This window comes from Rhea americana, unplaced genomic scaffold (genome assembly GCF_003343005.1).
Source record: "Rhea americana isolate MKP2758 unplaced genomic scaffold, rheAme1 scaffold_92, whole genome shotgun sequence".
Lineage (NCBI taxonomy): Eukaryota > Metazoa > Chordata > Aves > Rheiformes > Rheidae > Rhea > Rhea americana.
In genome coordinates this window covers 3,314,959-3,341,427 of record NW_028187111.1, presented here as the reverse complement: position 1 = coordinate 3,341,427, position 26,469 = coordinate 3,314,959, and the positions used below count along the sequence as shown (strand labels likewise).

The 26,469-nt window shown below is 49.5% G+C and overlaps 1 protein-coding gene across 4 annotated transcripts; it reads right to left on the bottom strand.

Annotated features, from left to right (window-relative positions):
* Positions 1–14: 14 nt before the first annotated feature.
* GPR156 (G protein-coupled receptor 156) lies at positions 15–26,415 on the bottom strand. Of its 4 annotated transcripts, none has more exons than XM_085324505.1 (10): positions 26,357–26,415; positions 16,673–16,943; positions 12,985–13,121; positions 10,562–10,697; positions 9,508–9,618; positions 8,460–8,585; positions 7,876–7,971; positions 4,691–4,927; positions 2,226–2,456; positions 15–2,051 (listed from the first exon to the last, which is right to left on the bottom strand). In XM_085324505.1, exons 2-10 carry the CDS (start codon positions 16,775–16,777, stop codon positions 675–677), a joined length of 2,556 nt encoding a protein of 851 aa, XP_085180631.1. In that variant the 5' UTR covers positions 16,778–16,943; positions 26,357–26,415; the 3' UTR covers positions 15–674. The 4 variants fall into 4 exon arrangements, with proteins under 4 accessions (XP_085180631.1, XP_085180628.1, XP_085180629.1 ...); XM_085324502.1 differs by having other exon boundaries at positions 2,226–2,384; XM_085324503.1 differs by lacking the exon at positions 26,357–26,415 and adding an exon at positions 17,776–17,796 and having other exon boundaries at positions 2,226–2,384.
* Positions 26,416–26,469: the final 54 nt, after the last annotated feature.

Here is a 26,469-nt window from a genome sequence, read left to right as displayed (position 1 = left end):
AAAAAAAAAAAAAAAAAAAAAAAAAAAACGCAGCAGGAAGTCTTGCAGGTGCTCCCCACTTGTAGGTCCTTCCTCTGCTGAGAGACTACCACATCCCAGGCGAGCAGCAGACTGCAAGCTCTCCAGGAGTCTGCTCATTTCCAGCCTCCAGCTGGATGTAGTGCTGGTGGGAGGCTCTACAGCAACAGCCTTGGGGTACAGAAGTCCTCTGCCTGCCTGCTGAGTGCAGCAAGGAAACAAGCTTCTAAGCAGCAGTGCTGCTCCTTGTGGGCACAAATCACCCAGCTCCCAGGTGGCATACCTGGAGGAATGGATGGAGAGGAAGTCCAGCTCTGGGGTCTGCCCAATTCCCCGCCTTTCTGCTAGGGCAGCTGACACCAGGACTGGGAAAGGCTGTGGGACGCAGGCAGCTGTTCAGAGTGACCAGGACAAAACCACCGTCCACGTTCTCAGAGTGCTGCTAACCCGCTATTGGACAAACACAATCTGCAGTCACTGCTGACCAAGGCTGGGTCTCAAATAGCAGCCTAGAGAGGCGCAGGATTGGTTTCCTACGCCTAGATCCCAGCACAACGCACTTCCCTCAAAGGGATGTATTTCTTTTGTATCATTTTAAACATAGTGTGTTTTGGGAGGGGAGGGTGGCACTTGCCTTTGGGGTAGGGTGGTTACAGTCACACAAACGTGGGTTTCAGATCTTCTTTGAAATTCACTATGGGCTGAGGCTTGCCGCGATGCCCTGCCCAGCGGCCAAAAGACCCGCCTGGCTCCGTGTCCGTGTCTGTGCTACTGCTGTCAAGGGAGTCAAGCGGGCCCTGGAAGCAGAGCTCACAGTAGGGCCGGTGGCAGCAGTGAAACATCTCCTCAGAGCTGCTGCTGCTGTCAGAGTCTGGATAATAGCATGGCGAGTGCAGGAAGGGCTGCGCTGGCTCCCTTGGAATATCCTGCTGTGGTGGGAGGAGATGCAAGAAGGCATCGTGGGTCTGCTCTTGGTCAGTGCCTGGACATACCACTGGAACTGCACTGCCCGCCTCCTGGATTTGGGGCTCATGCCAGCCCTGCCGTTCTTCTGACTGGAGGCAAAGCTCAGTGCTGATGGCTGAAGGAGAGGGGACCAGCTGGTAAAGGAGCCTTCTGCCACCTGTATCACMTCCTTCCTCCGGAGAGACGTGTGTTGACTCCTCATGGCTCCGAGTGCTTAGTCCACCACGCATCCTGCTCACCGCCTTGTTCACAACACACCAAGTACGGGGGGACATGGACCCAGGAAAGCAGGCAGAAGGGAGAGGCAGAGGGATCTTCCTTCGCTGCCTCATCAGATCGAGACTGAGGGGAGAGCAGATGTCTGGGTAGTTTCCCTGGGTTCTCCGTGCTCCATTCCTCTCACATGGAGAACCCTGGCTGCTTCGCCAGGGGCCCTGWGGTGAGGCCAGGCTGTTGATTTTGCCATCTAAGCTTAGCTCTTGCAAGATTTCCTGCAGCTTTTCACTGCTCACATAATTGACCCTGGCAGACTGTGCCCTGGTCATCCCATCACTTTCCTGGAGCTCTGCTCCTCTGCAAGCAGCTGAGAGCTCCTGGCCTGGCAGCTGCTGCAAAGGGTGTCCAGTCCTTGGGGACATCCTTCGCTCCTGAGTACTTGTGGGGCTGTATTCAGGGATGTCCTCCTCCATGTCAAAAAGCAGCATCTGAGAACAAGCAGGCTCCTCAGGCGGTGCATGCTCATGGCTCACATGTTTCTGGATATCCTCAATGTCACCATTGCACTCAAGCTTGCTACAAGGCACCAGACTGCATTGCGCGTTCAATAAACTGGGAGATTGCCACTCGTTCTGCTCAGTGGGGCAGTGCTGCAGAGGCACCCTGTCCCCTGCTGCGGTGCCGCCATGCTGCTCACCATGCTCCCTTGCACTCTGGGACCAGGCGGAGAAGGTGGCACACGGAGCTGCCCCAGCTGCGGGACCACAGCCRCACTCCGCAGTCATCAGCCTCATCAGCTTCTCTTTGGCGTTGTTCACCTGCTCCTGGAGGCTTTCGATCACAGCATTTTTCTGCATCAAACAAATAAATATGTCAAGCCCGGCACAGGAAGAGGGTATAGACATTCTGAGGATTTAAAAGTCAACAGGTCAGAAAATCAAATCAGTCTTCCCCACACAGAGAAGGAGAAGGAGCTGGGCAGTGGGGTGGCCAGGGCAGAAGACACAGCTGGCAGAGCCCCATACCTCCAAGAGCAGCCGCTGCATGGAGCTCTTCTCCCCCATCTGCTGGCAGAGCTGCTCCGCACTGCACGCTGAGTRGCAGCTCCGGCTCGGGCTGGTGAAATACTTGGCCATGTGGCTCACAGTTTGGTTTTCCTCTTCAAAAGCTTTCCACTGCTGGAGCTGTTGAGTACAAGAAGCCATTACAGGCATGACAGGCGCAGGCAGCCTGTGCATGGAGGGAGGCAGGCGCAGCTAGAGGCAGAGAGGGACAAAGGGGCAGACAAGGAGGGAGACAAAGACCGGGTGTGACAGGAGAGAGACCACTGAAGCACGCGGTGAAGAGTCACTCGGGGCCTCCCGCAAATCCGAACTAAAGCTCTGCCCTGTCCTTGCTTTTAGCTTTTAATACAGAGAGTGAGTTCCTGCTTACGCACGCTGCAAAAGCCCCCCTCCTCCTTCTCCCCCGACTCGGTAATGCACAAAGACAGCAACACACACTTTCTGATCCCTGAATTGTCRGTGGCAAGTTGAAAACTAGCAATGCTCAATATCTGCTTTTCTGTTTGGTATCTGCATGAAAGCCTTGTGCAGCCTAGATCCAGCTGCTCATCGATTTCAAATGAGCAATAGAAGAGCAAGCCCATTAGGGAAAACAAGTGGATGAATTAAAAGAGCTAAGTTAAATAAAACGTTCAAGGCCCCAAGGCTGCAGTAGAAAAATGGGGCAGGCAGAACACAGGAGTCAACCTGTGCAGTGCAGTTCATCAGCTCCTCTGTCCTCACTCTGACAGGTCTCACAGTCTGCAGAACATCACTGGTAGGTTTGGTGCTTGGCACAGGAGGTTTTGTCCCTAACCCAGGAGCTGGTACTCCAGTGGGTCAGACCTCTGCAGTTTTAGCATATCAGCTGATCACAGGAGACTTGCTGAGCGGACTCAGGGACAGTAACATTTCTAATAGTACATTTAGCCATTTGGGCATGGAGGAGAAGGATCAGTGAAGAGTTGTGGGAAGAGAAACTTAGCCCTTCGAGGCCTGGGGGACATACTTAGGGAAGCAAGGCCACTTGGGGTGTTGGGACGAGTTGTACAGGTTAAGCTGAACATTTGGAGAAAGAAACAGGAAGAATCATTGAGGTTGGCAGGGGCTTCTGGAGATTGTCTAGTCCAATGCTCAAGCAGGGTCAGCTACAACAGGTTGCCCAGGACCGTGTCCAGTAGGTTTTTAAATACCTCCAAGGATGCAGACACCACAACTTCTCTGGACAACCTGTTCCAGTGTTTGACCACCCTCATAGCAAAATAATTAAATAAATAAATAAAATCTGATGTTTAAATGGAGTTTCCTGTATTTCAATTTGTCCTGTCACTAGATGCCTGGTATCTGGCTCTAAGTCCCCTACTCCCCCCATCAGATATTTATACACATTGATAAGATCCCCCCTGAGCCTTCTCTTGCACTGAACTGCTCTTTCTTGTGCTTCACTTCCTCATCTCATTTCCTTGAGCCCAAATGTCCTTCCAAATATAAAACTGAGTAAACAACTGTTTCCTCTCATTGTAACAATGAGAGTATTTTTCCCACTAACATTACGATCAAATGTGCCAGACTCCTCCTGGAGGACATGGGAAGCAGAAGAGTGGAGTGTTGCTACATAACCTTCCTTAAAATATCTTTGTATTTCCCCCCCCCAATCACTGCAAAGCTGCATTTCTCTCTCTGAGAGCACTGAGAAGGACAGCCTGTGCTGGGGACAACAGTATCTGCTGCCAGCAGCCCACAACGCGTCCAGGCTTGGCGAGGCAGTCTGAATTGCTGGACCTGACTTCACTACTGCTGTGGATGAAAACTCTTGGTGGCCCACAGGAAGCACGTATGCAGGGTATGGGGTGAGGACAGCAGTATGAAGGACAGATCCCACTGCCCTCTTGGAGGAGGGCAGCAGCTCATATCACTTGCATGCGTGCCTTCTGCATAGGTGGCACTCACATCACGCTCTTGCACAAGTGTTCCTGAGTGGCAGCTCTGAAACCAGCCTGCACTCAGCGTTCTCATGTAACATTGGCATAAGGCAAAGGATACATGTCAAAGGCTGTATGGGTATGGCCCCATGACTGGCCCCAGGAGCGGGAAGGCTGCAGGGCAAAGTGGTAGGCAGGAGAAGGTGCACTATGCTGCTAAGGCCCAGGAAAGGAGGGGAAGCATGGTCCAAAATCTAGACACAGGGGAGAAGGACCTGTCATGGGCTATGGGAAGAAAAACTCAACCCTTAGAGAGCTGGGAGACTTGTTGGGGAAGCAGAGCCACTTCGCTGTAGGGGACACCCAGCTGGAGAGCAGAGCAGAGCAACTGGGGAGCTGTGCAGGTTTGCCTGAACATTCAGGGGGAAAAAAGTAGGAAGAACTAGAGCTTGGGCCCCTACAGCTGTTATACTCCTAAAACATGCCCATTTCCAACCAGGTCTCAGGACAGAGCTGGCAGCATACCTGTGGGACAAAAATGAAACAATTGATTGTTGTTGTACACACAAAAATGCCTCCAGAAGTGAAACCAAACAGCAAGTTGTGCCAAGCATCGAAGAAACGATGAATTAAGAAGACAGTCCCAGCAGCCAAGAAAATGAGGTTGACTCCAACGATGAGCGTCAAGGACTGGTTGACTGGTGGAGAGCTGACATTGTCGGTCAGTCCAGCCAAGTACGTCCCATACAGCAACAGGATAATCTGAAATCAGAAAATAGGGCCTGAGTTCAGAAAAGATTTCCAGGCTGTGGAAAATTACAGCCTGACACAGTCAACTCCAACTTCATACTGAGCCAAGAGAGCTCGGATACATTCAGTACAATCCTAATTAATGCTCTTTGATCTATAATGCAGACTTTCAGCTTGTAATAGTAACTCCACAACAGATACCCAGCATGCTGCTGCAGATCCAAAGAAGGATGCTCTATCAGCAGAGGCCGGGGGAGAGGGCAGGTCTGAAGTTGCCAGTAGTTGCACATGCATCTACTCAAGCAGCGCTCAAGTCGGGAGCTTAGGATGAGGTCAGCAGGCAATGCCACCCAGCAGGGCACAGCCAGGACATGTAAGGAGCATGCGGTGAAAATACTCTCTCTAAAGTGCTGGAACAGGAACACCAAAGACAGACAGACAGGAGACAGAAATCTCTTCAGGGAAGCAGAGCAGAGGGGATTAAAAAAAAAAAAAGAAAAAAGAAAAAAAAAAACACTGCCATCAAAGAGCAACAGCATAACTCTGATAGAGCAGAAAGGAGAAGGCTATACAAGGAAAAAGCAAGACAGAAGAAGCAGAATTTTAGACCAGAAGGAAGAGGATGTAGTTGATGCCTCCTTAAACAAAAATCCAGGGTAGTGTTCTTTTCCCTGCTCTTTACAGTTTCCTGTCTGAATCTAGTGGTGGTGGAAGGTGTTAAAAAATGCTCTGTGCACAGTTCCTCCCTCCTCAGAAGCAGGTTGGCTCATTCAGGACAGACTTCGTTACCACACTGCCTCTCAGGTGCTTCACTGGTGCATACTCCCTGTATATTCAGGAGTAAGCTAATCACCAGACTGCAGGTCAGGAAGGAATTCCCTCATCAGACAGACTGGTAGGAAATACTGAGTATTTTTTGCCCTCCTCTGTAGTGTAGGGTATAGTCTGTTATACTGTATACTGTTATAGCATAAYCCAAAAATACTGCCTATCAAATTTCCTATTCATGCAAGGACTGAGAATACCAGGAACATGTCTCCTACATTATTTTTGTGGCACATAATGTAGGTAAATAAAGATAAATAAGCAAATAAAGGCCTGTTGGGCTTTTACCAATAGATATTAAAAGGCATCAAGAAATGTTTTGGGTCCTGTGCAGCAGATGCTTTTTAGCCTGTCCTAGACCCCTCTATTCTGTGGTTGCAAGGCCCAAGACTTGATGACCTCAGTGGTCACTTCCAGGGTTATGTTCTTCATCCTGCACTTTTATGGGCAAAAGAGGTTCACGTCCACAGCCCTTGCGCTCTCTTCTGAGACCCCCAACATAAGAGCACCAGGAATTCCCAAGAAGGAATTGTGATAGTGAGACCTGCCTCGCTGGGAGTGAGACAAATCTGCTTTGGGGGATCAGCACTGGATCATAACCACATTCGCCACAGGGCACCTCCAAATACACAGCCCAAAGGCAATCCAATTCCTAATCTCTGAGTAAGAAGGAAAAACAGCTCCTAAGCCCCATCTAAAACTCACAGTCTGTCTAGCACACAGACAAATGCACTGCCACTCACTAAACTAGGATTTTGACATAGGAGAATAAGCACAGGACTACACTTTTTTTCTTTCTTTCATTTTTTTAATCTTGAGCAAAGGGCTTTGTTCATAATTCCACGTGTGATATTGGCAAGTAATTTCTGTCCTGTGCTTGTAAAATCAGGATAATATACTGAGTGGCTTCACAAAGGGCTGACCACGTTAAYGCCTTGGAAGATAAGAATTGCTACATACATGCATAGATAAACCTACTGGCACATTAATGTCAGTCCAGATTAACTCCAAAGAAAGCACTGAAGAACTACTGCTATGACACCCAGTAGATAGGATCAAAGTCAGGTTCTGTGCAACTCTATGAAGAGCACATGTGATTGGGAATGTTTTATTCTGAATCAGAGGAATGGAAACAGTTCATAGCAGTTGCAGGCACAAGCATTACCATCTAAAGCCTCAAGAAACCTAACATAAACTGGAGGCAAAGTCCAGGAGATGTAGCACTGAAACAGGCAGCCCAAGGAAGGTCTGCAGTCCCTAGCATCAAAAGCCTTGTAAGAATGGRTTAGACAAATGTCTCTAAAATGAACTGGAGCAGGAGAAGGACTTGACAGTGCCCTGAGATCTCTTCCTGCTATTTYCCCTGTGACTCTTGGTAGATGGTCAATGTGTATTATATTATAGTGAGTCAGAAAGGAACTGCTTGTATTGCATACAGATTAAGTCATTCACAAAGAAGCTRTGATCTCATAAGGGTCATCAAAATCAGCTTTCTGAAATACTTCCAACCTCTGCCAACCCAGAGACATATGAGACCACAGATAATTACTGCTATAATTATACCTACATAGTTTTATCAGTATAACTAGCTCTTCTGGAATAAGAATGGCCACATACAAATTACATCAATGAAAGTGTATTTCAATGGCATAATTAAGCTGATACACATCCTGTAAAGGTAGGCACCAAGCACTTATCACCGGCATCTCTTTGACTTGCAGTCAGAGGACTCAGGGTCTGAGCTGCATTGTACATCACTGCAGTAGACAATCATCTGAGGTTTTATRGAAAAAGTGAGCTTTAGAGAATATAAAGACACAAGTTTAAGATAGGGTATAGATGAGGTATGGGAATTTACAGGAAAGAAAAAGAGAGACAGTATGTTCAAGTTCATATAGAAGAGATGGTGAGGCAGGAAAGAAGAGACTAACAGGGATTTTATAGAAAATGCAAGGAAGCATCAAGATGGRAGGGAATGGAGATGGGAAGACTTTCAAGATGAGCAGTAGCAACTAGTATCTGCAATATGCATGTAGCCTGGGAGGGCCATGAAACTGCAAATGCTGTTGAAAAGTTAGATTGGGACACTGGGAGAAGGTGAGATACAACGCGAGAATCAATAAGAGGTTACGCACCTTAAATCCTAAAATAAGAATGAGCCAAAGATCAGAGTAAAGAGAGGCGCAGGACTGCATCCGGCTCACTGAACAGGTTATGCCCTTTTCTGTCACCTAGGAGGCAATGGGAACACAGAAGTGAAGGTTGCTACCCCGTCCTGCCTGCCTGTCCAGGAACAGGGACAGACAGACAGGCAGACAAATCTACAAATTAGAGCAGGTCTCCTTTGTAAATTCCARAACGGAAGTGCCAAGATGGGTACTGCCAGAGGCAGAGAGTTGAAGGAAGAAAAAAAWTGGTATTCAGCTGCCAACATGACCGGTTAACCTCTAGGTTTTCTAACCATGGTTAACCATCTGCAGATGCCATGGATCTCTGCAGTGCAGGTGACCAGCACAGTTCGGTCAAGGTCATCTGCTAGACCCTATTGCGTAGCAAAGCAAAGCTCTGAATCCATCTTTTTTCCTTCCTTCCTTCCTTCCTTCCTTCCTTCCTCTCTGTCTCTCTCTCACCTCCAGGTGCCTGATCATGCACCCAGCTACTCCACAGAGATCAGACAGGACACACTATCATGCTCCCCCACCTCTCCTTATCCCTTTACCCGCAATGAGACGCTGAGGCTTCGAAAACACTGGATTGGATCAGAGAATACCCACGTCAGGAGCAACACCGCATCTGCCAGCACCAGTGCTGCCACCATTGCCAGCAACTGAAGATCTTTGATAATCTGAAAAGATGCAGGAAGTGTTACAGTCAGGAGTAAACAGACACCAGTAACCTCCTTCTCTCTGGGCCTCTTTCTAGTTCTTTCTTCCAATGGGACATTTTTACCCTAATACTTCCCCCAGAGTGGAGTCCTACAGGTCACTATATCTAAGTGGGCCACAAATTCACTGGCTCCAAAACTCTTGGAGACCTAATCAGGTTTGGGTCCATAAATAAACTCTCACTGACAATGTGGTTAGCTGGTAAATGCCCTGACAGAAAACACTTCCAAAACAAAAGTATCATCTACTTACCTACATCAAAAGCAGGTGAAAATAAAAGCTTATAGGACTATTATATTGCAAATTTTACATGGATCTCAATCCCTCAGTAGTGGGAGTCCTTGCCTGTAGCCTGTTCCTCTGCAAACCCTCTTGTTTCAYCTTTCCTCTGAGGCCCACTTGTTTCACCACTCAGAAAATGGCCCTTGTAAGCTGTAAGCCTACTGTTACATGAATAAATGTACACAGGTGGCCTCCAATTTCCTCCCAGTTGCTGTATCCCCCTCTCTGTCTCTCCTGCAGGGGAGTATCCRGCATCCTCTCCCTTCACCCAAAATAGCAGATGCATCTGAGGGTTGCCCCACATCCAAGATACTTGAAGATACCTGGTTTATCTTCATCCCCACAAAAGCAGTCAGTCCAAGTCTGGACATAAATATTGGTGTTTTGTGTAATGAAGGCAAACTGTGGTATCCAGCTGTTTGCAACCCTGTAACCCACCTTCCCTTGTTGGCTGTTCCAAAATGGTTTGGAACTTCCTAGAGTTTGTCTCACTTTTGTAGAGTGTTTTCCTTTGGTTCTTTCTCCCTCCTGCATTGAGGTGCCTCACAGAGGGAGGTTACCAGCACTGGGCTGCTCAGCACCCTGGCACCAGGTACTCACCACCCGCTTGTCCGGCACCCGTTGGGTGAACACTTTGTAGAGCCGCCAGCTTTTGCCCAAGATGGGTCCAAACACCAGGGAGCTCCCAATACACAGCAAGCAGAGCCGCACCTGTGAGCAGAAGGCACAGAGATGGAGGTGAAGCAGCAGCAGTGGCAACCAAGCACTTGTCCTTTTCCTGGCACGAGTGGCCAGGAGGCTCTGCCCATGCCGGGTGTGACACACCAGAGATGGGATAGAGAGACATGGTGAGAATGGATCTATCACGTTCTGGCTTCTAGAGGGCCATGTCAGGTATTAGAGTCTCAACTAGAGGGCAAAATAAATTAAAATACACAAATTCCTCTGCAGCCCACCCATGTGGCCAGCAACGAGATATCCAGGGTGCAGAGCATAGGTGGCAGGAGCAAATAGACAGGCAGGAGGAAGTTGCTTGGCAGAAATCCCTGCCTTTTTCTCTCTGCCTCAGAAGGCTCTTGTCAGAGGAGCAGTGAGAGCCAGGCAGCTTGAGAGTGACAGCTGCATAGAGGGTCGAAGTGCCAATAAACCGCTAGCTGGCATCTCCACTAATTATCTCCACCCAGGTGGCTCAAGCAGGACCTCCCTACTTCTCAGTCTCTCCAAATCATACCCCATTCCCCTTGCTGGGTCAGTGCCTGGTCTGGAAGTGGGATGCCACAGCTCAGGAGTTAGGGATCCATCACGACAGCCAGCATTTCTGCAAAGATCAGCTCTGCACCCTAGAAGCTCACCTGCTTGCCTCCATATTGTACTTTTGAAAACCAAACCATCCATCTGGCTGTCTGTGGGGCAGCTGCTGCGGGCACTGCTGCCTCCTCTGGAGATCTGACTTGCATTCCTCCTTGCGCCGTTGGCTTTTTATAATCAAATAGAGAAGGCTGTGCAGACGTAAAGCATCTGGCTGTGTTTGTTTTTGGGGAAACAACACAGTCAAATGTGCCCAGAAGCAGGATGGCAACAGGCCTTAGGTAAGGAAGATCATGGACAAGCACATGTGTACACAGACACACATCCCAGCAAAACTGTCACCCACCTGAATAAGCATTTCCACCGAGTCTCCAGACAGCAGACTCTGCTCCTGAATCCCGAAGAGGTAAGCACTAGAGTAAGTCAAGCCACTGCCCAGCAGGGTCACAATGTTCAGATTGGGGCTGGACATCTTCACAATCCTCCAGGAAACAAAGCAGAGAAGGCAGTGACAGTTACTGAGTGCCATGAACCGACATCAAAGGGGCAAGGTCCCCTTACATGGATGATGATGGCCATAAGGGACACCTCCCTGACTCACTGTCTCGCCCCCTCCCAACCCCAGCTGTTCACAGCTCCCTGGTAAGCTCATCCGCTGCTCCATGGTGCGTACCTTACCTCCTCCCTGGTACTGCTGGAGTGCTTCACTATCTTTAAATTATGCATTTTGTCCTGCCCCAACACTCCTGTGAGATAGCAAGACCCTTTCTCCCCAAAACAGATAGGTAATGAACTTGTCCCATGGCACCTCTACTCCCTCCATGTGCCTGTGGCACAGAAAAGCAGTGGTAGCTTCAACCAGCTTCCTTATGGACAAAACGATGGCAGGCAATGGGCTTTTGCTATCAAGTACACAAGATCACAGGAGGGTCTGTGCCACCCCAGCTCCTCTGCTACCTGTGCTCATGCCAGGCAAAATAAAGCTGCACCAGCTGTACATGCTGCAGCTCAGAGCCAGCCAATGCAATGCCCTACTATCGCGCAGCAAGCCCGTGACACAGCGTCCTGGGTTCAAGGCCAGCGTCTCCCCACACTGCCCTCTGCCACAAAGCAGGAGAAATAAGTGGAAAACCCCACTAATGCAGCCCAGGGTGACAGTCCCCAGCAATAAGATTTTCAATGCTTTGGGTATAGCAGTTTCCAATGTCTCCAGGAACAGGTCCTTCCCCCTTCTCCTTTCTTCAAGGAAAGTCTTCCACATTCAATACAGTCTCAAATATAGGGAGCTGTCAGCACTATTTGGGCTATAGTTTCCCTTCTTTAATTTCATGCCATTATTCATAATCTTGCAACTGCATTCAGGGAGAAGAGAGCCAAACCACTGATCTCCACAGACCTGTCACCCTTCCTCAGTGCTCCCATCAAGCAAAAGCCTTAGCTCCCATCTTCCTTCTGGGTAGACCCATCCCTTCAATACGCTACTAGTAATTTCATTTCTCTACCCTTGAACTTCTTGCCAATTTGTGCTACCTCTGAAGCAACACAGAGTCTAGGATTCAATCCAGCTCCCTCCCTGCCTGCCTTCCTCATCATGCCTCTCTCCCTGGTAAAAGACATTAATCAGATCACACTCTCAGCTGCAGACTGACAAAGGTCATCTTTGAGCTACCAGGTTCAGTAGGCAGACCAGCATTTGTTTGCTGCAGTGCAAATAAATAATGCACATTCATTACAGTTTCACTCCGAGAACCTCTTTGGGGGCCTAAATAATTTTGCAATCAATTAAGATGGCCACAGAGCTCAATACCCCTCTGCYTTGATAAATTAAATGCTTGAGACCTAGAGATAGATTGTGCAGCTACTGCACCATATTAGGCATAGGGCTCAAGATAAAAACATTGTGAGAAGGACTTTTCTGAGTTTAAGACAGTTATAAGCAGCATTAAGTTCCTTAACAGAACTAGATCACTGAAAGAAGTGATCCTGGGCTACACACAGATGCATGTCTCTGTACAAAGAAGGTGGCATAGAGCACAAAATCTTTAGGTAAAGCTTGAGAGATGCATGTATCTATGGGGGAGGAGRGAAAGAAGACGAGAGACTGACTTTTTACATCCTTTGTACAACCTGAATGACACCATAGAAAGCCTTCATTTCACTGTCAGGTTCTCTTAGCAATGCAGACCATATTCCCCACCAGTCTGGATAACTACTGAGATCCAAAAAGGTTAGCAATATTTTCAAACTATGAGTGGCCCAACACCAGGAAGCAAACCTGAATATTGCTGAGAGCRTGATGGCTTTGCTCAGGTAACTATGTTGCTCAACATGATGCTCATAGCCTGTGGGGTGGAGAGGCAGACCAGCTCTCTTTCTGCTCCCTCCTGCTGAGGCTTTGTTCAGTACCACCTTTGAGATGAGAACACACATGGCTGCTCCAGTGGCAGTCTCTTCACTCACATCACGCTTCCCACAGCTGCAGCCTATGCCACGCCAGAGGACCTCTATGCCTTATCTCATCCACAGCTCCCTGCCTCAGGAGGATGACTCATAGTCCAGGCAGGACAGTCTCCAGCAGAGGTCAACACTGTGTATGATGGAGAAAGCCACAACATCCCCAGGATTGCCCTTGCTTGCCCAGAACTGTTTCTTCAGGGTTGCACCTTCCTGACCTTAACTGACCATCAGCTCATAGCCTGGRACTGTAGGAGCCCAACCCCACTGCCCCAGCCCATTAGAAGTTTCACAGCAAAAGAGGGAAGCTCTTACCTGTTTTTCCTGAAGCGAATTGTGAACATGAGAAAGAAGAGGGCTAGAAGGACTCCTCCTGTCAGGAATGTCCACACAACTCCCAAGAGAGCAGCAGAGAAGGATGGGGAACTCTTTCCACTGCGGTCAGAAGATGTCTGAGGAAAGGCAAAAGAGGAGAGGAGGAAGGGGGCAACTCTGTGGCTCCCAGCAAACAAGATCTCCTCACTGACATGCTCTCTTACATGTGTACTCCCGCTCATCTGGAAGCAACTTGAAACCACATCTCCCAAATCCCTCTTCACAAGCAGACATCCCTACACTAGGCCAAGACATGCTGGCAGGGCTAATGAGATGTGCACAGACAGGACATGTACTCTGCTGCTATACCCAGCCACTTGCAGAATACACAGGAGGAGAGGGCAGTCCCACCACATTCAAAACACATTTCTCTTTGGAACAGCTGTGGGAGCCCTCCTTTCTGACAGCTGAGTATCCAAACCCATCATGTAGCCATGCACATAACTCATAAACCTCAGGCAGCCCTTGCCATGAGAGAGGGGGAACTGGGAGACTGTTCTCAACCATCACTGGGAGAAAGTGAGTGAATCTCAGGAAAGGACCCTCTGGAGAAAGACACTATAGGCCTCCAATTTCTAGCATGCCTCTTTGGAAAGAAAGGCAAGGTGTCCTTTGCTAACCACTACCATGGGAAATAGAAATCTGTGTCTAGGAGAAATCATCTTTTACCCCTACTTCCCAACAGATAATCAGCTGGTTGCTTTTACCAGGAATCACCAAGCTGGTGCAGAAAACAAAGAGAGGGAACTGCAACAATATTTTTCAAATGTGTTGCGTAGCAACACACAGAGCTGGGTCCATTTGCATCCCAGCCCTTCAGAAACTAACCCAGTCCTAGCTGCACGATAGGTGAAAATTGGCTTTGAGGGACACCTCCAAAGGGAGCATGAAGATGGCCTTTCCCTGAAGAGAGGGAGCCCCATCCTGACCCTGTAAACACATATGGTTGCCAGGGCTCCATGCTCCCCACCCCAGCACTTTGCCAGGCAGTGCAGCAAGCACGGGGGAGTGACCTGGCTCTCACATCAGGGGGAAAGGCTGGAAAGCCAGAGCTGGCATGAGGACCCAGGGGTCATGGGTTGCCTCAAGGCATTTTGCAAGATAGGCCTGTTATCAAATGCTGTCCTATGAAAAATCATTCCAGAAATGCTGCTTCTCCTCCCTACCACTGAACTGCTGACACTGCTGATTGCYATTATATAGAGAGGGTGGGAACAAATTGACTTTCTTTACTGGGGGTTTGTGTTCCTTTTCTATTTTGGACAGAGATGCTTACTTCAAATTTGTTCTTCTTTCAGGTTCTCCTGATTACTGTGCACAAGACACTTTATCATTTTAAATCACTATTTAACAATACTCACTGTTCTCTGTCTGTTAAAAAAGGGATGAATAAAATGAACCTACTTGAAACAAGAAACTTATTTCCACTATGGATCTAAAATATTCCAGTAATTTTAATGGGATGTGCATATGTGGGTTTGTCCACAAATATTCTGTGAACATGTTATTTACAGATCTTCTATTTAAAAGTCAGTGCATCCTCTTCAAAGGGAAGAATGAGGACACAGGGTTGAGATCACACACCTGCTCACTAAATTCTGTTGTGCTACCTGAATGCCAACTCTTGGAAAGCCACCCAACTTTGCAGAGACTAAACATCTCATACCGAGGAATAATATATAGGAGAGAAAGAGCTTTTTTCAGCTTCCACAGCTCAGTTACCTGGTGCGTAGGCAGTCGTAACAATCACGTTTATCAGGGTGCCATCAAAAGACAAACACAGAACACTGGGATACCTTATGTGGGGATCTACTCTTTAAAAAACATCCTTAGAGGTGCTGTCTCAATCCTTTCTCAAATATTCCAGATCATATGCACTCAATCTATATAGCAGACAATCATTTTTCTAACAGCTACCACTGCCACACACCCTCAGGTCTTCCTTCAAGATCTTTTTCTACTTCTTCCAGCATCACTAGAAATAAACCAACAGGGAGAAGTAAGGCAATGTTTTCAGCGGGATACGAGGCATCAGCTTCCTCTTCCACAGCTGGATCCACCTCATGGGCTACCAAGAATAAAGCACAGCCTAGATCAATAAAGCCAACACATAACTGTTAAAACAGAAATGTGCAAAGCATAGTTTTGGGGACTGAGAAGGAGCAACCTTCACAGTCATTTCAGGGATGTTGCAGTAATTTGGCCCCACTGCTTGGCTCTAGCAGAACAACATGAAGCACTCAATGCAGCTTGGAAAGTTCAAAGCTGGTCCATGTCACCACCACACAAGCACGATCAGTCTGCAGGCCTTGGGCTCCAGACAGCTCGTGAGGCACTGTAGTACAGCTCATCTGCTGGTGACACAGCACATTCATTACACTGGTACCACAGCTGCTCTGGTATCGTGGCTCCCTGGGCCAGGGATTGCTGGATAACGTAAATCTTGGCCTGGAGAAGAAAGACATCCAAGAGCAAATGCTGACACTGCTGTATTATTCTAGGATACAGCCGTACACATGGCTCAGCTTCACCTCACAGCTGAGCGGTGGGATCCCTAAGAAGATATTCATCTCCCACCTTCAAACTGCTCCCTGCCTCCACTCCACTCATGTTCCCCAAACAGGGTGGAACAGGGCTTTTGGCTTTCTGGGAGATGAAAACCATAGCAGACAGMACAGATGGTAAGGCAAGGTGGCCCCACTCACCTTATTTCAGGACTCACTGTGCAAAAAAACCCCCACCATTCTGCACAAATCATGACCATCTTTTCATTTACCAGGAGCTCAGAGAGGCTGATATGGCTGCTCAGGGTCAGTAACACCATCCAATTTTTCCATCTTGCCTGGTCTAGTGCAAGGGTAATACCTGACTTTTATCAGGGAGGTGAGAGGATGAGAGGATGGCAGACTTGTACTCAAGGCATTGCACTTAAAAAATAATAATAATATGGATGTCAGTTGTCTCTGAATACTTGAAGTTGATGGAATGCTTCATTTGSAGCTGAGCAGAGCATAAATCCTGGCCGTAGCAGCGGGAATATTAATTGTAACAAAGCTGCCAGAGTGAAAGGAGCCAAGCAGCTTATGGTCTTCTAATTAAAGTTCACGCAGGATTCAGTAGAAAGCCAAGCAATCCAAGCCTAGCTGGTCCATCCAGCAGGCTCATGCAGAGTCAACTGCAAAGACGGACATCCCTGTGTCATTCCTACTGGCTTAGTGGGAGGGAGGTACTATTTATTATAGATGTTGACTTTTAATTAAATCCTTCTTTATTAATATTTGAAAAGCACTTTGAGTTCCCGGGAATGCAAAAGGTCAAGGGCACAGAAGGGCACCTCAGGTCCGTTCTAGACGGCTTTCTCTGCCGCTCACAGACATGGGCAGACTCCTTGACACAACTTAGCTGTTCAGCTGCAGCTGGTTCCTCACCTTCTGGCTAACCACTAAGGCGTTACCTAGGCAAATGCTTTTCTTGAGTATCTTGGCTCACAACATCCCACAAGCAATGGCACTCACCTGCTGGCTGGAGGGAGTATTTTGCTGTTATGCCCGTTTCYCCCTCTCCATCCCTCCCCCCAGACTCATTGCTGAGGAGCAAACCTCRTTTTCCAGAGCTCCCCTGTACGTACGACTGTTACGGTGCAGAGCTCCTGCAGRGTCCTTTGCTGCTGCTCCTGGCTGCTGAAACTGGAGCTGCCATCGCATAGGTCAGAGCAGTTTAATCCCGGCTCCATAGCACATCCTTAGCCTTCATTCGGCTGTATCCTCTCAGCAGGCAGGAGGACGAGGGTCAGGCGACGGAGCATTGGCCRACTGCATGGGTTGTCCCGCGGCACCGCCGGGGACCAGCCCAAGCCCAGCTACGCCATCGCGCCCTAGCAGGCAGTGGCGGGTCCCAGCCTGCAAACCAATGCACACGAGGTCAGCRTGGGTCCGGCAGCCCCTGCAAGGAGGAGGGCAGCAGCCTCCACATGCCAGATGTGCAGAGGCAGACGCTGTGCCAGTCTGAGCTCCGGTTTGCATGGCCAGGTAGGTGTGCGGGCAGCAAACCTGGGGAGGTCTCAGCCAAAAAAAGTGGGGTTTGTCTCCCTCACAGAGCCCACCTGCGTGGCTAGGATGCACTGGCTGGTAAAGTGTGCCAGCCCTGGCCCGTGACCTCTACTCCTTCCACAGAGGAAACAGGAAGGAAGGAGTCACTCATGCGCCTGTACATGCACCTAGTGGCCCTGCAGGCTTCTGCAGTTGTCCTCTGCTAGCAAGTTATCCCACAGCAATGCAATTTCAGGGCATATATTCACAGCTGCCCCGTGGCCACCCCATGCTGGCAGCTGCTGCTGATTTYCTGGCAAGTTGGTTTCTTCCCAGCAAATAACAAGTAAGTAAATGAAGACAATAAACAGCAACAAGCGTTGCCCTTACTTAATGTAGCCTAAACCTAGGCCTGGGTGAACAGGGAAATAATGTGCTTGAATTAAACATATACAGAAGTGTTTTGGCTGATTTGTTGTGAGCAGCAGCCTAGCTAGCTCAGGAGCAGGCTGTTTATTAAGCAGATTTAAAAGCTCGACATCTCTGGGTTTCCCATCTCTCCTGGTGCTCTTGCTGTCAGGTATTGTGTCTGTCTGCAGCAGCTCCTCTTACACCACTTTGCCTCTGTCCTCTTTTTCATTTCTCTTTTTGGTGTGGGYTTTAATAAGCCTCATTACCATTTTAGACATGAGGTCATACTTACCTCAAGCATCCTTACTCAGTTACCATTGTCACCAGTTTTAATTAGCTTCCAATACACGACCGTAAGCAAGTCTCCTGTAGTTAGCAGCTAGGAAGGTCGTGTGATAGATCCCTCCATATTTGCTTCTGACAACAGGTAGGATGGAAATATTACTCAGACCTTGCTCCTAGGCATTGCTCCCCAGCTGAGTAACTCTTGTGCCGAGACCCCGCACCCACTACGATGCACTGCACCAAACCAATGACCCTTTCTCCTGTGATGCTCCATCCTTCGCTACTGCTGACAAAAAAAATGATTCCCTCTGCTCAGAAGTACCATGCAAGGCAGAARTACTTTCTTAATAAAAACTCTTGACATTATGTGAGCAAAGGACTAAATTAAAATCAATCACAGCCATCAGGATTTGGCCTATAACTTGCTGTTCTTTACATGGGATAATCAAGTTTCAATCGCCAAAAAAGCCGCAGGCTTGATTCTCAGCTCACATACACTGATTTTCAGCCTAAGACAWCTCTGTGTGATGTTGCTTACAAGCCCCAGCCCAAGCTCATCAGGGTCAGTGAGCCAGCCATCCAAAATTAGAAAAGCCCCCTCTGAAGTCAAACCCACTACTCCTTACTAGCAGAACCACRGAGGTACTGTCATGTTAGATGCCTTCCTGCCCAAAACAGATCAGGCTAGCCATGGCTATGTCCTACAAGCACAGTATCATACACTAGTTAGACTGCTGCTCAGATTTTGCACATGATACAGATTTTTTTTTTTCAGAGTGCTGATGGGAGCCAGCTCCATCAAACCTCCCTCTCTACTTTATAGCTAGCCATTGCAATATTTCCTCCACAGTAGGACCACCCATTGGAGGTTTCTGTGTCTTTCCCCACACAGATGAAACATCAGACTACAGGTACTGCTGCAAGAGAAATCCAGCTGCTGCAGGAATGCCAGATATTGCAACAACAATATCAGGACAAAGAAGAGCAGTGGCAAGAAGCTGAACAATTTAGAGAGAATACCAAGAAATGAGGTAGTGTGTACACGGATTTTTCCCTGCCTCTGGGGACAGCAGTGGGAGAGGGTCGCTGAAGCTTTGCTGCCAAGAGGACAGGCAGCCCAAAGGCAGGCGAATTCTGCCATTCACCTTCCTCAAGCAGCCTCCCTAGCCCCCAGATGGTCCCCCCCTTTTTGAGGCTCTGTGCCTGGATGCCAAAAAAGTTCCTCTTCTGTTCCTGAGGAGGCAAATGCCTTTCTGCAGTAAGGCAGTTCATAGGGGCTGCTCTCAGAAGGACTGCAGGGCGTCTGCACCAAGTACCAGCATCTCCCTAACGCAGCCCAGCTGCAGTGGGCAGGCCAGTTCTACGGATGCAAATGCCTGGAGAGGAGGTCAGCAGGCTCTCAGCAAGCCCAAAGGTCTCGGCCTGCCAGTCACGCGCAGCCATAGTCAGCCAGCCGTCAAGCACTGTCAGCCTGCACGGTTCGGCAGTCCCCGCGGGAGCACCACCCTGCTGCTCTAGGACCAGTGGACAGGTGAGTTGCTACCAACAGCAACATAAAGTCAGCAAGCAAAACCTCCTACGCTCACAAAAGGCCACTTTTCTACAAGACCAGAGGCCAGGAGCATCAGTTCAGCTGTCTGCCATTTGGCACTTACAGATAAAAGCAGGAAGGTCCGAGCGATGGGGAGGACGCTGCTTCTGGAGTGACCTCACGAGCCCCGAAGGAACGGCACGAAGCAGCGAGCTCGGCTGGCGAAGCGGAGCCGCGTCCAGCTCCCCAGGAGCTGCCCCTTCGGCAGGGGTGGGAACGCTTGGGAGTTTCCACGGTGTCCGTCCGCTCAGAAGCACTTCCATGCTGTTATGTAAATGGCTCCCGCACAATTTTGATAAAAGCCGGTCGCCCGGGACAATTAGCGCTCATTAGTATGCTATAAAGCAAGCGCGAGCACGAATATCGCCAAAAGGYGACCGACGTTTCCATTCCGGCTCCTTTCCTCTAATTAGAGCCAGCCGAAATCACACGGCTCCCTTCCCCGTACAGGGCACAGGAATGCCAAGCATCGGCCTAGCTTCAGCAAACAGCTCAGCAAAGCCCGGACCGTGGTTTCCTTAATGCCCCAAAGAAAAGCTCGATAGGCACCTCTCCCCTCCCACCAGCGCAAGCCCTGCAGCGCCCAACACCTTGCTCAGCGGCAGCAACCAGCATGGGCCAGGCCAGCCTCCAGAACCGTCTGCTTCCTGGCTCTTCACTGACCTCAGGCTGGGGTTATGTCCATGCTCAGACTGGAAAGCCCAGTGGGGTTGGGAAGCCGCAGCGGAGAAGCACCATGAGTCAAGGTGGATGGAGCAAGAGCCAACACATCAGCATGCAAACAGCCCCGGCACCCACAGGCTTGTGCCGGCAGACTGTCCTTGCTTATGTCTTGGGGGAGCGCGTTGCCCCCGCCTCTCCAAGGGACACTGCTCCAGCATGATGGAGCAAACACAGCGGATGGCAACACACATAAGGAAACAAGTCCTTGAGGTTCAGAGGGTCTTGTGAGGGCAGAGACTTGGTTTATAAAGGACAAAAAAAAATAAAAGAAAAAAAAAGAAACGAAAAAAGAAAAACAGTGCCAAGGGGTTATTTCAGGAGTTAACACTCTTTTTCTTTGCCTGCCTCTCTGAAAACACCAGGCKTCCATTTAAGCAATTTCAGAAGAAAATTCACATCTAGAAAGTGAAAAGCTGAGGACATTAACGCCTCATTGTATTCACATTCATCTTGAATATTGGAGTGAATGAGGGATGCAGGATGCTAGGGCCARCTAGAGTGAATGGTTCAGGTTGTAAATGGAACTGGCTATCATTTGATTTTAAACAAAGGAAGAAATGAAATTAGGAGACATTGGGAGTGGCCAGTTTCCAACAGCCCACATGCCTCATGGAAGTGGTCACAGCATCTGGCAAAGAAAAGCTCACGTTCAAATAACTGGCTCTGTTTGCCTTGCACCACCCTCCCCCTCTTGCTGCCTTTGGTCYTTACAGTATCAAATTTGCAAGGCTGCTGAATTGTAATGACTAGCATTTAGCCATGGCTAAGCATCAGTGGATGCACGGACATGACCCAACAAGCCTGAAGCTGGTAGGAAACAAGTGACTGGACAACACTAAAAAAAAAAACTTAAACCACCACCACTATCTAATATCAAAAGGGAAAATTGGTTGTTAAAAACAATCTTTGAATAAAGCAATTTGCATTCATCCTAGTGCGTGATCTTCAGATCTAGAAAATCAGTTACTTTAGATCTTCTAAGACCCAAGATTTCYTACCTACCAACACAGAGAAACTATACATTTAGGCATATCCCTTATCATGCAAAACATCCTGCAAAAAAGATATATTTGATGATGTCTAAATGCACTTCTTGGCCCTCTTGAAGTTCCTTCTTGCCTTCAGACCATTTTTCAAAAAGCTACACACCCAAGGCAAGGGTGGGAAAAMATTAAAGGAGCTGAAAATTTGATGCAAAATCCATGAGCCCAAAGCAGGAAGACTGAGTGCTTTACCCCAACTGATTTTTTTTTTCTTTGCTCTAGCACTGAAAGAGAGACTTCTTCGCTAAGAACAAGGCACTGTCGCAGTTCGGTGAATCAAAAGGTGGAAAACCGAAGAAGCCAAATTGCAGACAACAAAACAATTAAATTCAGAAATGTGCCAATTCTTAAAAGTTCTGCAATCCTGCCCGGTCATATTAGCCTCAATAAAGAAAGCTTTTTAGCCTTTACAGTTTGACGGAGGTGCAGCGTGGCAACAAGGAGGATGCCAAAAAACGTTACCTGTTGGGAAGAACGCTTGTGTCTTGGASCGCTGCCAAAGCACAGCACGCCCAGGTAGGTAGTCGCACTGTTACTGCTTTCCTAGGCTTCTTTGCAACATGGCTCAGCTGGTGGTAAGGACTCAATCCCACTTGCAGGACACTGCAATTCAGCCGGCCCTGCCTTTTTCCTGATGGAGATGGAGAAGAGCTGTTTGAGCAGCAAATCTCTGGGTAGCCAACTGAGACTTGTGGATTTTGCTACGCACCAGAGAAAAAGAGAAGAGAAATCAAGGGAAAGAGRAGACATGTTCAGAAAACAGCCACTTCTGCCACCTCACTTAAGTGATGGAGCAGGAAGACGTCAGCTTATCCATGGCCTGACCCACGGTAGTCAGGACCTGCCCTTGCGACTGCCTAGACTAGCCCAACCTAGACAGGCTGCTGGGCCTCAGACTTAAAACAGCATGGAGCTTGAGTTACTGTTCCAACAAGATGAATGATAGGAGATGGAGTTTTGCAATGCAGAAAACACCAGTGTTTCTCAGAAAGGTTTGTGCTTTTCGCTTCTGCTGTTCTTGTCCAACAGGATCCCTTCCTGTTTGACCTGAGAAACCTGCAGTATTGCCAACCCCAAGGCAATCAAAAAAAAGCACGAGCTAGACTTACTACAACAATCCCCCAAAAGAGCTATTTAAAAATCATGAGTTAAAACAYGCAGCATATCTGAAGCTTATTTTTAATTTATATGTAAAACTTCAGCATCTAAGTTTTAACACTTTCCTCTGCAACCACTTAAAGAAAATGAAAAATCAAGAAAGTTAAGTCATCACGTAATCCTAAGAGCTGGGATACCAGGTCTTGTTCCCTGGGAATGGCACAAAGCTGTGAAACCATCACCCAACTTCTCGGGGACCAAGCTGCGTTCTTGCTACATCCACTCCCACCCCTGGGACTTCCAGGGCCACCTCCAAGCCTCCCGGATACCTTTGTCTCTGGCAAATGGACAGCCAGTTCACTGAGCAGTCACACAACAGGTCATGTCACAGGGCCCAAACYATGTCATCCTCCCGCCTGCGCAGAGGACAGTTGGTGGCCAGTGTCCCAAGCTCCCCCTGCTCTGAGACGTACTCCCGGGCTGGAGCAGGGGGTGAAAAACAGCCAGAAGCTGCTATACTCTCCTGCACTGCAGAGGCAGAAGATGCAGGCCAAGCTGCTTCTGTCTCCCGATATACCAGGAGCTGATGGTGTSACTCAGAAACCCGAAATTCTGTGTTTACTGAAGCTAGTTTCAATTTTGAAGCATCCTACCCATTTCTGATAACATCTCCCAATGTTATGAAGGCAATCATAGAATCACAGAATCAGTAAGGTTGGAAGGGACCTCTGGAAATCATCTAGTCCAACCCCCCAGCTCAGCAGGGTCACCTAGAGCATGTTAGACAGGGTTGCATCCAGGCGGCCCTTGAAGATCTCCAGAGGAGGAGACTCCACAACCTCTCTGGGCAACCTCTTCCAGTGCTCTGTCGCTCTCACTGTGAAGAAACTCCCCCTCACATTCAGGCAGAACTTCCTGTGGCTCAATYGAGCCAATCTTGCTGTTCACCCCAGCACTGYGTGTCTGTTCATCGTCCTTCCCTCAGCTTGGGAACGTGGCACCAAGCAGGTGTGTTCAACTCCAGGTCCAGTCTTTCTCTCTCCCTGCCTTTGCCATGGACCCATTACCYTGCTGCTACCATAAAGCAGACATGCCTTCATCCACATTCCAGATCCGAAAGCACTATTTAGAGTTTATGATGTACAAAACATTTTTGATGGAGGCCAACTACCAGCCCAGCTCCTCTCAGTTCTGTGAATTTAAAGATGCTTCCACGCATTAAAAAAAAAAAAAAAAAAAAAAAAAAGTCATGACTTTTTTGAACCACTACATGGTCCTGCAAGAAGCTAACTCAGGAATCTCCCACTTGGAAGCTGACAGTGCTTTTAGCTCTCTAACCTTAATTGCTATATGATGAAAGGCACATGAAAAAGAGAGACAGAGAGMCAGACAGATTGACTGACCTTTAGGCTGGAGCTGCTCAAAGGAAGGAAAACCGTGAGAGAGTACCGGGAGAGCAGGGAGAGGCTGCTGACGATGTGAACTTATGGAGGAGAGCTGGAGCCCTGCAGCTCCTGCTAAGCAGCTCTGCRCCCCCAAAGACACCGGCCCTCCCACGTGTCCTGCCAGAGTAACCGGCAAGCGGCACGTGTAGTTCTAGCACATGGACCAAACAAGTACAGAGCTGCACGCTTCTGCTTCTCCAAAGCAACAGGGAGTCCAAGGGGTTGGGTCGTCCCTGCCCATCCCGCTGAGCTAATCCCCAGCTTGCAGCAGCAGGCCTGGCCGAGCGCCCCGCGCCCAGCCTCGGGGTCACGCACGGCACGGCACGGCACGGCACGGCCGCAAGGGAAAACCACCAGAAACGCCACGGCAAACTCCTTCCCCCGAAATTTAAGCGGCGCTTTTGCTGTCCCCAGGGGGGAGAGCATGGGGAGGGTGCAGCTCGTCCTTCCGCTCGCGAAGGATGGAGGTGGGTAGGAAGGGTCCCTGCTGCAGCACAGCGGCTCAGGCAAGGCAGGGGGCGGACGACGGGAGCCCCCCCAAGCACCTTCCTCATGTTTCGCATCCCGAGCCCTTGCCGGGGGGGGGGGCTGCTCTCCATCAGCGCCGCTGCCCTCTTCGCCCCAGGACCAGGAAGCCACACAGGGGATATTTTCATAAAGTTACGTTTTAGCCTGAGTCTGTGCCCTAACAGCTCTCCATTTCAGAAGGCGGCATAAAGGCGCAGCTGCTTTTTCACGCAGCCAGCCGCAAGCCCTCCGCAGCATTCAGCGCCCAAGCGCACCTCCTGTTTTATTCACAAGCCGGGCTGGAACGGCAGCGCTGCACAGCCAGGCAGCACGAACCCAGGGACAGCTGCTCACCCGAAGAAGGGCAACGTCATATATATGTATATTTTTAAATCAGGCAGGACAGTTTTGCACATCAGGTGACAGATTGTTTCCCCGAAAGAGCAGGCAAGACGGAGCACCACAGCGCTTTCACCTTGTGTCCGAAGACCTAGCAGCAGGAAATATGTTCCCCTAGGAGTGAGAATTGATTCAAGGCTCAAAAGCCTGAAGAAAGATTTATGGCTCACCTATCTCACCAAACTTCATCCAGTGGTCCCTCACTCAGACTCCTCCTCCCTCTCGGCAAAGGGACAAGGCTCCATCAAAGTTTCCCGGGCTTCCTGCAGACCCGTTTGGAGCTGGGGGATGGAGGCGGCAGGAGCCTGCACAGGGTGAAGAGGCAGCAGCAAGGAGGTGGAGAGGGAACACCAYGGAAAGAGCAGTATAAGCCTCGTGGGTGAGTGAGGAGCAGGCGTGAGTGAGGCGTCGGCAGGGCTCCTGTGAAAGCATGGGGAGAGGACAGAAGCAGGAGCCCCTGGGGCAGAGCAGACCAGAGCTAAAGGGATGAGCAGAGTGGCACCACGGCAGCGAGGTTCTCTCGGAGGGAGGGAACTGCAGCCTCAGAACGGGAGACGTGATTTAACCAGGGCGCTAAGCACTGTGTTCAAACTGTTCAGGCAAAAACGCCTGCAACAGCAGAGGCCTACACCACGTCCTGGTAGTGAGTGGGTGAGGCGATGGAGCAGACATACAAAGGATGCATAAGAAATGCCGGCTGCAACTCAACACTTGGTGCTTCCAAGAGACGGCTCCTGGTTACTAGGGATCCAGTTTCCTGGGTCTCTTCCGCGCCTCTCTTAGGCTGCAGAGCACCTGTAGGGCAATGGAAAATGCAGGTCTGGGCTAGGGCTCTGCCAGCCTCCCTCCCAGGGACATGCCCAATTCCTGCAGTGCTGCGTGATGCTGAACTCCTGCTGTCTCCAGAGAAGCCAACCAGAAACAGCTCTGCTTGGTCCTGGAGTACTTCCCTGGAGGCTTTCACCCTGAACAAATAAGGGCAGGAATGTGGATCTAGCACTGAAGGGGCACGCTGGTCCCTCTCTCGTCCTCTCCCCCAGGTAGAGGGATTGCTCTGCAGGTTGCTTTGCAACCTTTCTTTCCCTCCTTCCGCCACCCAAATTAAAATCCACAAAGCACGCAGCTTGCTAAAGCAGCAGCAGTTTCTTTGGAGTGAGCTAAGCAGAGCTGCAACTTCACAACCTTGCATCCTGCAAGAAAGTCCCTTTTTACTACAAAGTGCCAGCAGGCTCCCACTAAAAAAATCCTTTTACAGCCTTGCTTTGAATGTTTGGGAAGGTACTGTCCAGAGAGCCTCAAAACACCACTGTAAGGCTGCCACCATTTATGGATCAGAGGTGTACTCCAGGCGCTGCCAAGACAGTGAACCAATAACAAGGAGCGCTTTGACCCAAAATGGGATCCCCAACCTGCCAGCCAGGCCTGGCCCACCTACCACCTCTGTGCCCCCAGCATACAGCCAGTACGCGTCGGCCGTCTGCCAACTTTTCCCCACGGTGGCTACAACCTGCCRCCCCTGCAGAGGAGTCTGAACGGACTATGTTTAAAGCGGGGAAAGGCAAGCACGGCAAAGCACTGGAAGCAAAAGCGGAGCACATCAGCACGAGAAGGAACTCGGATGCTAAATCGCACCCCTGGTTTCAACAAGCTGCTCTACCACTTTCATTGCAGAGGACCAGGTGGAGGAGGAGGAGGGCAGCCCCCTTTAACTTTGCCAGCCTCCATCTCCCCACTACCACCCCAAAGTAACCTCCCCGCCCTCCCCTGCCCCCACCGACCCACCTGCAGGGCAAGGCAGCGTCCCACGGCTCCGCAAAGCCCCCGGAGCCCTTCTCGCACCGCTCCGGCGGCAGCGCCCGCGCCCGCCCGCAAGTATCGCCGTGGGCAGCCCGGGG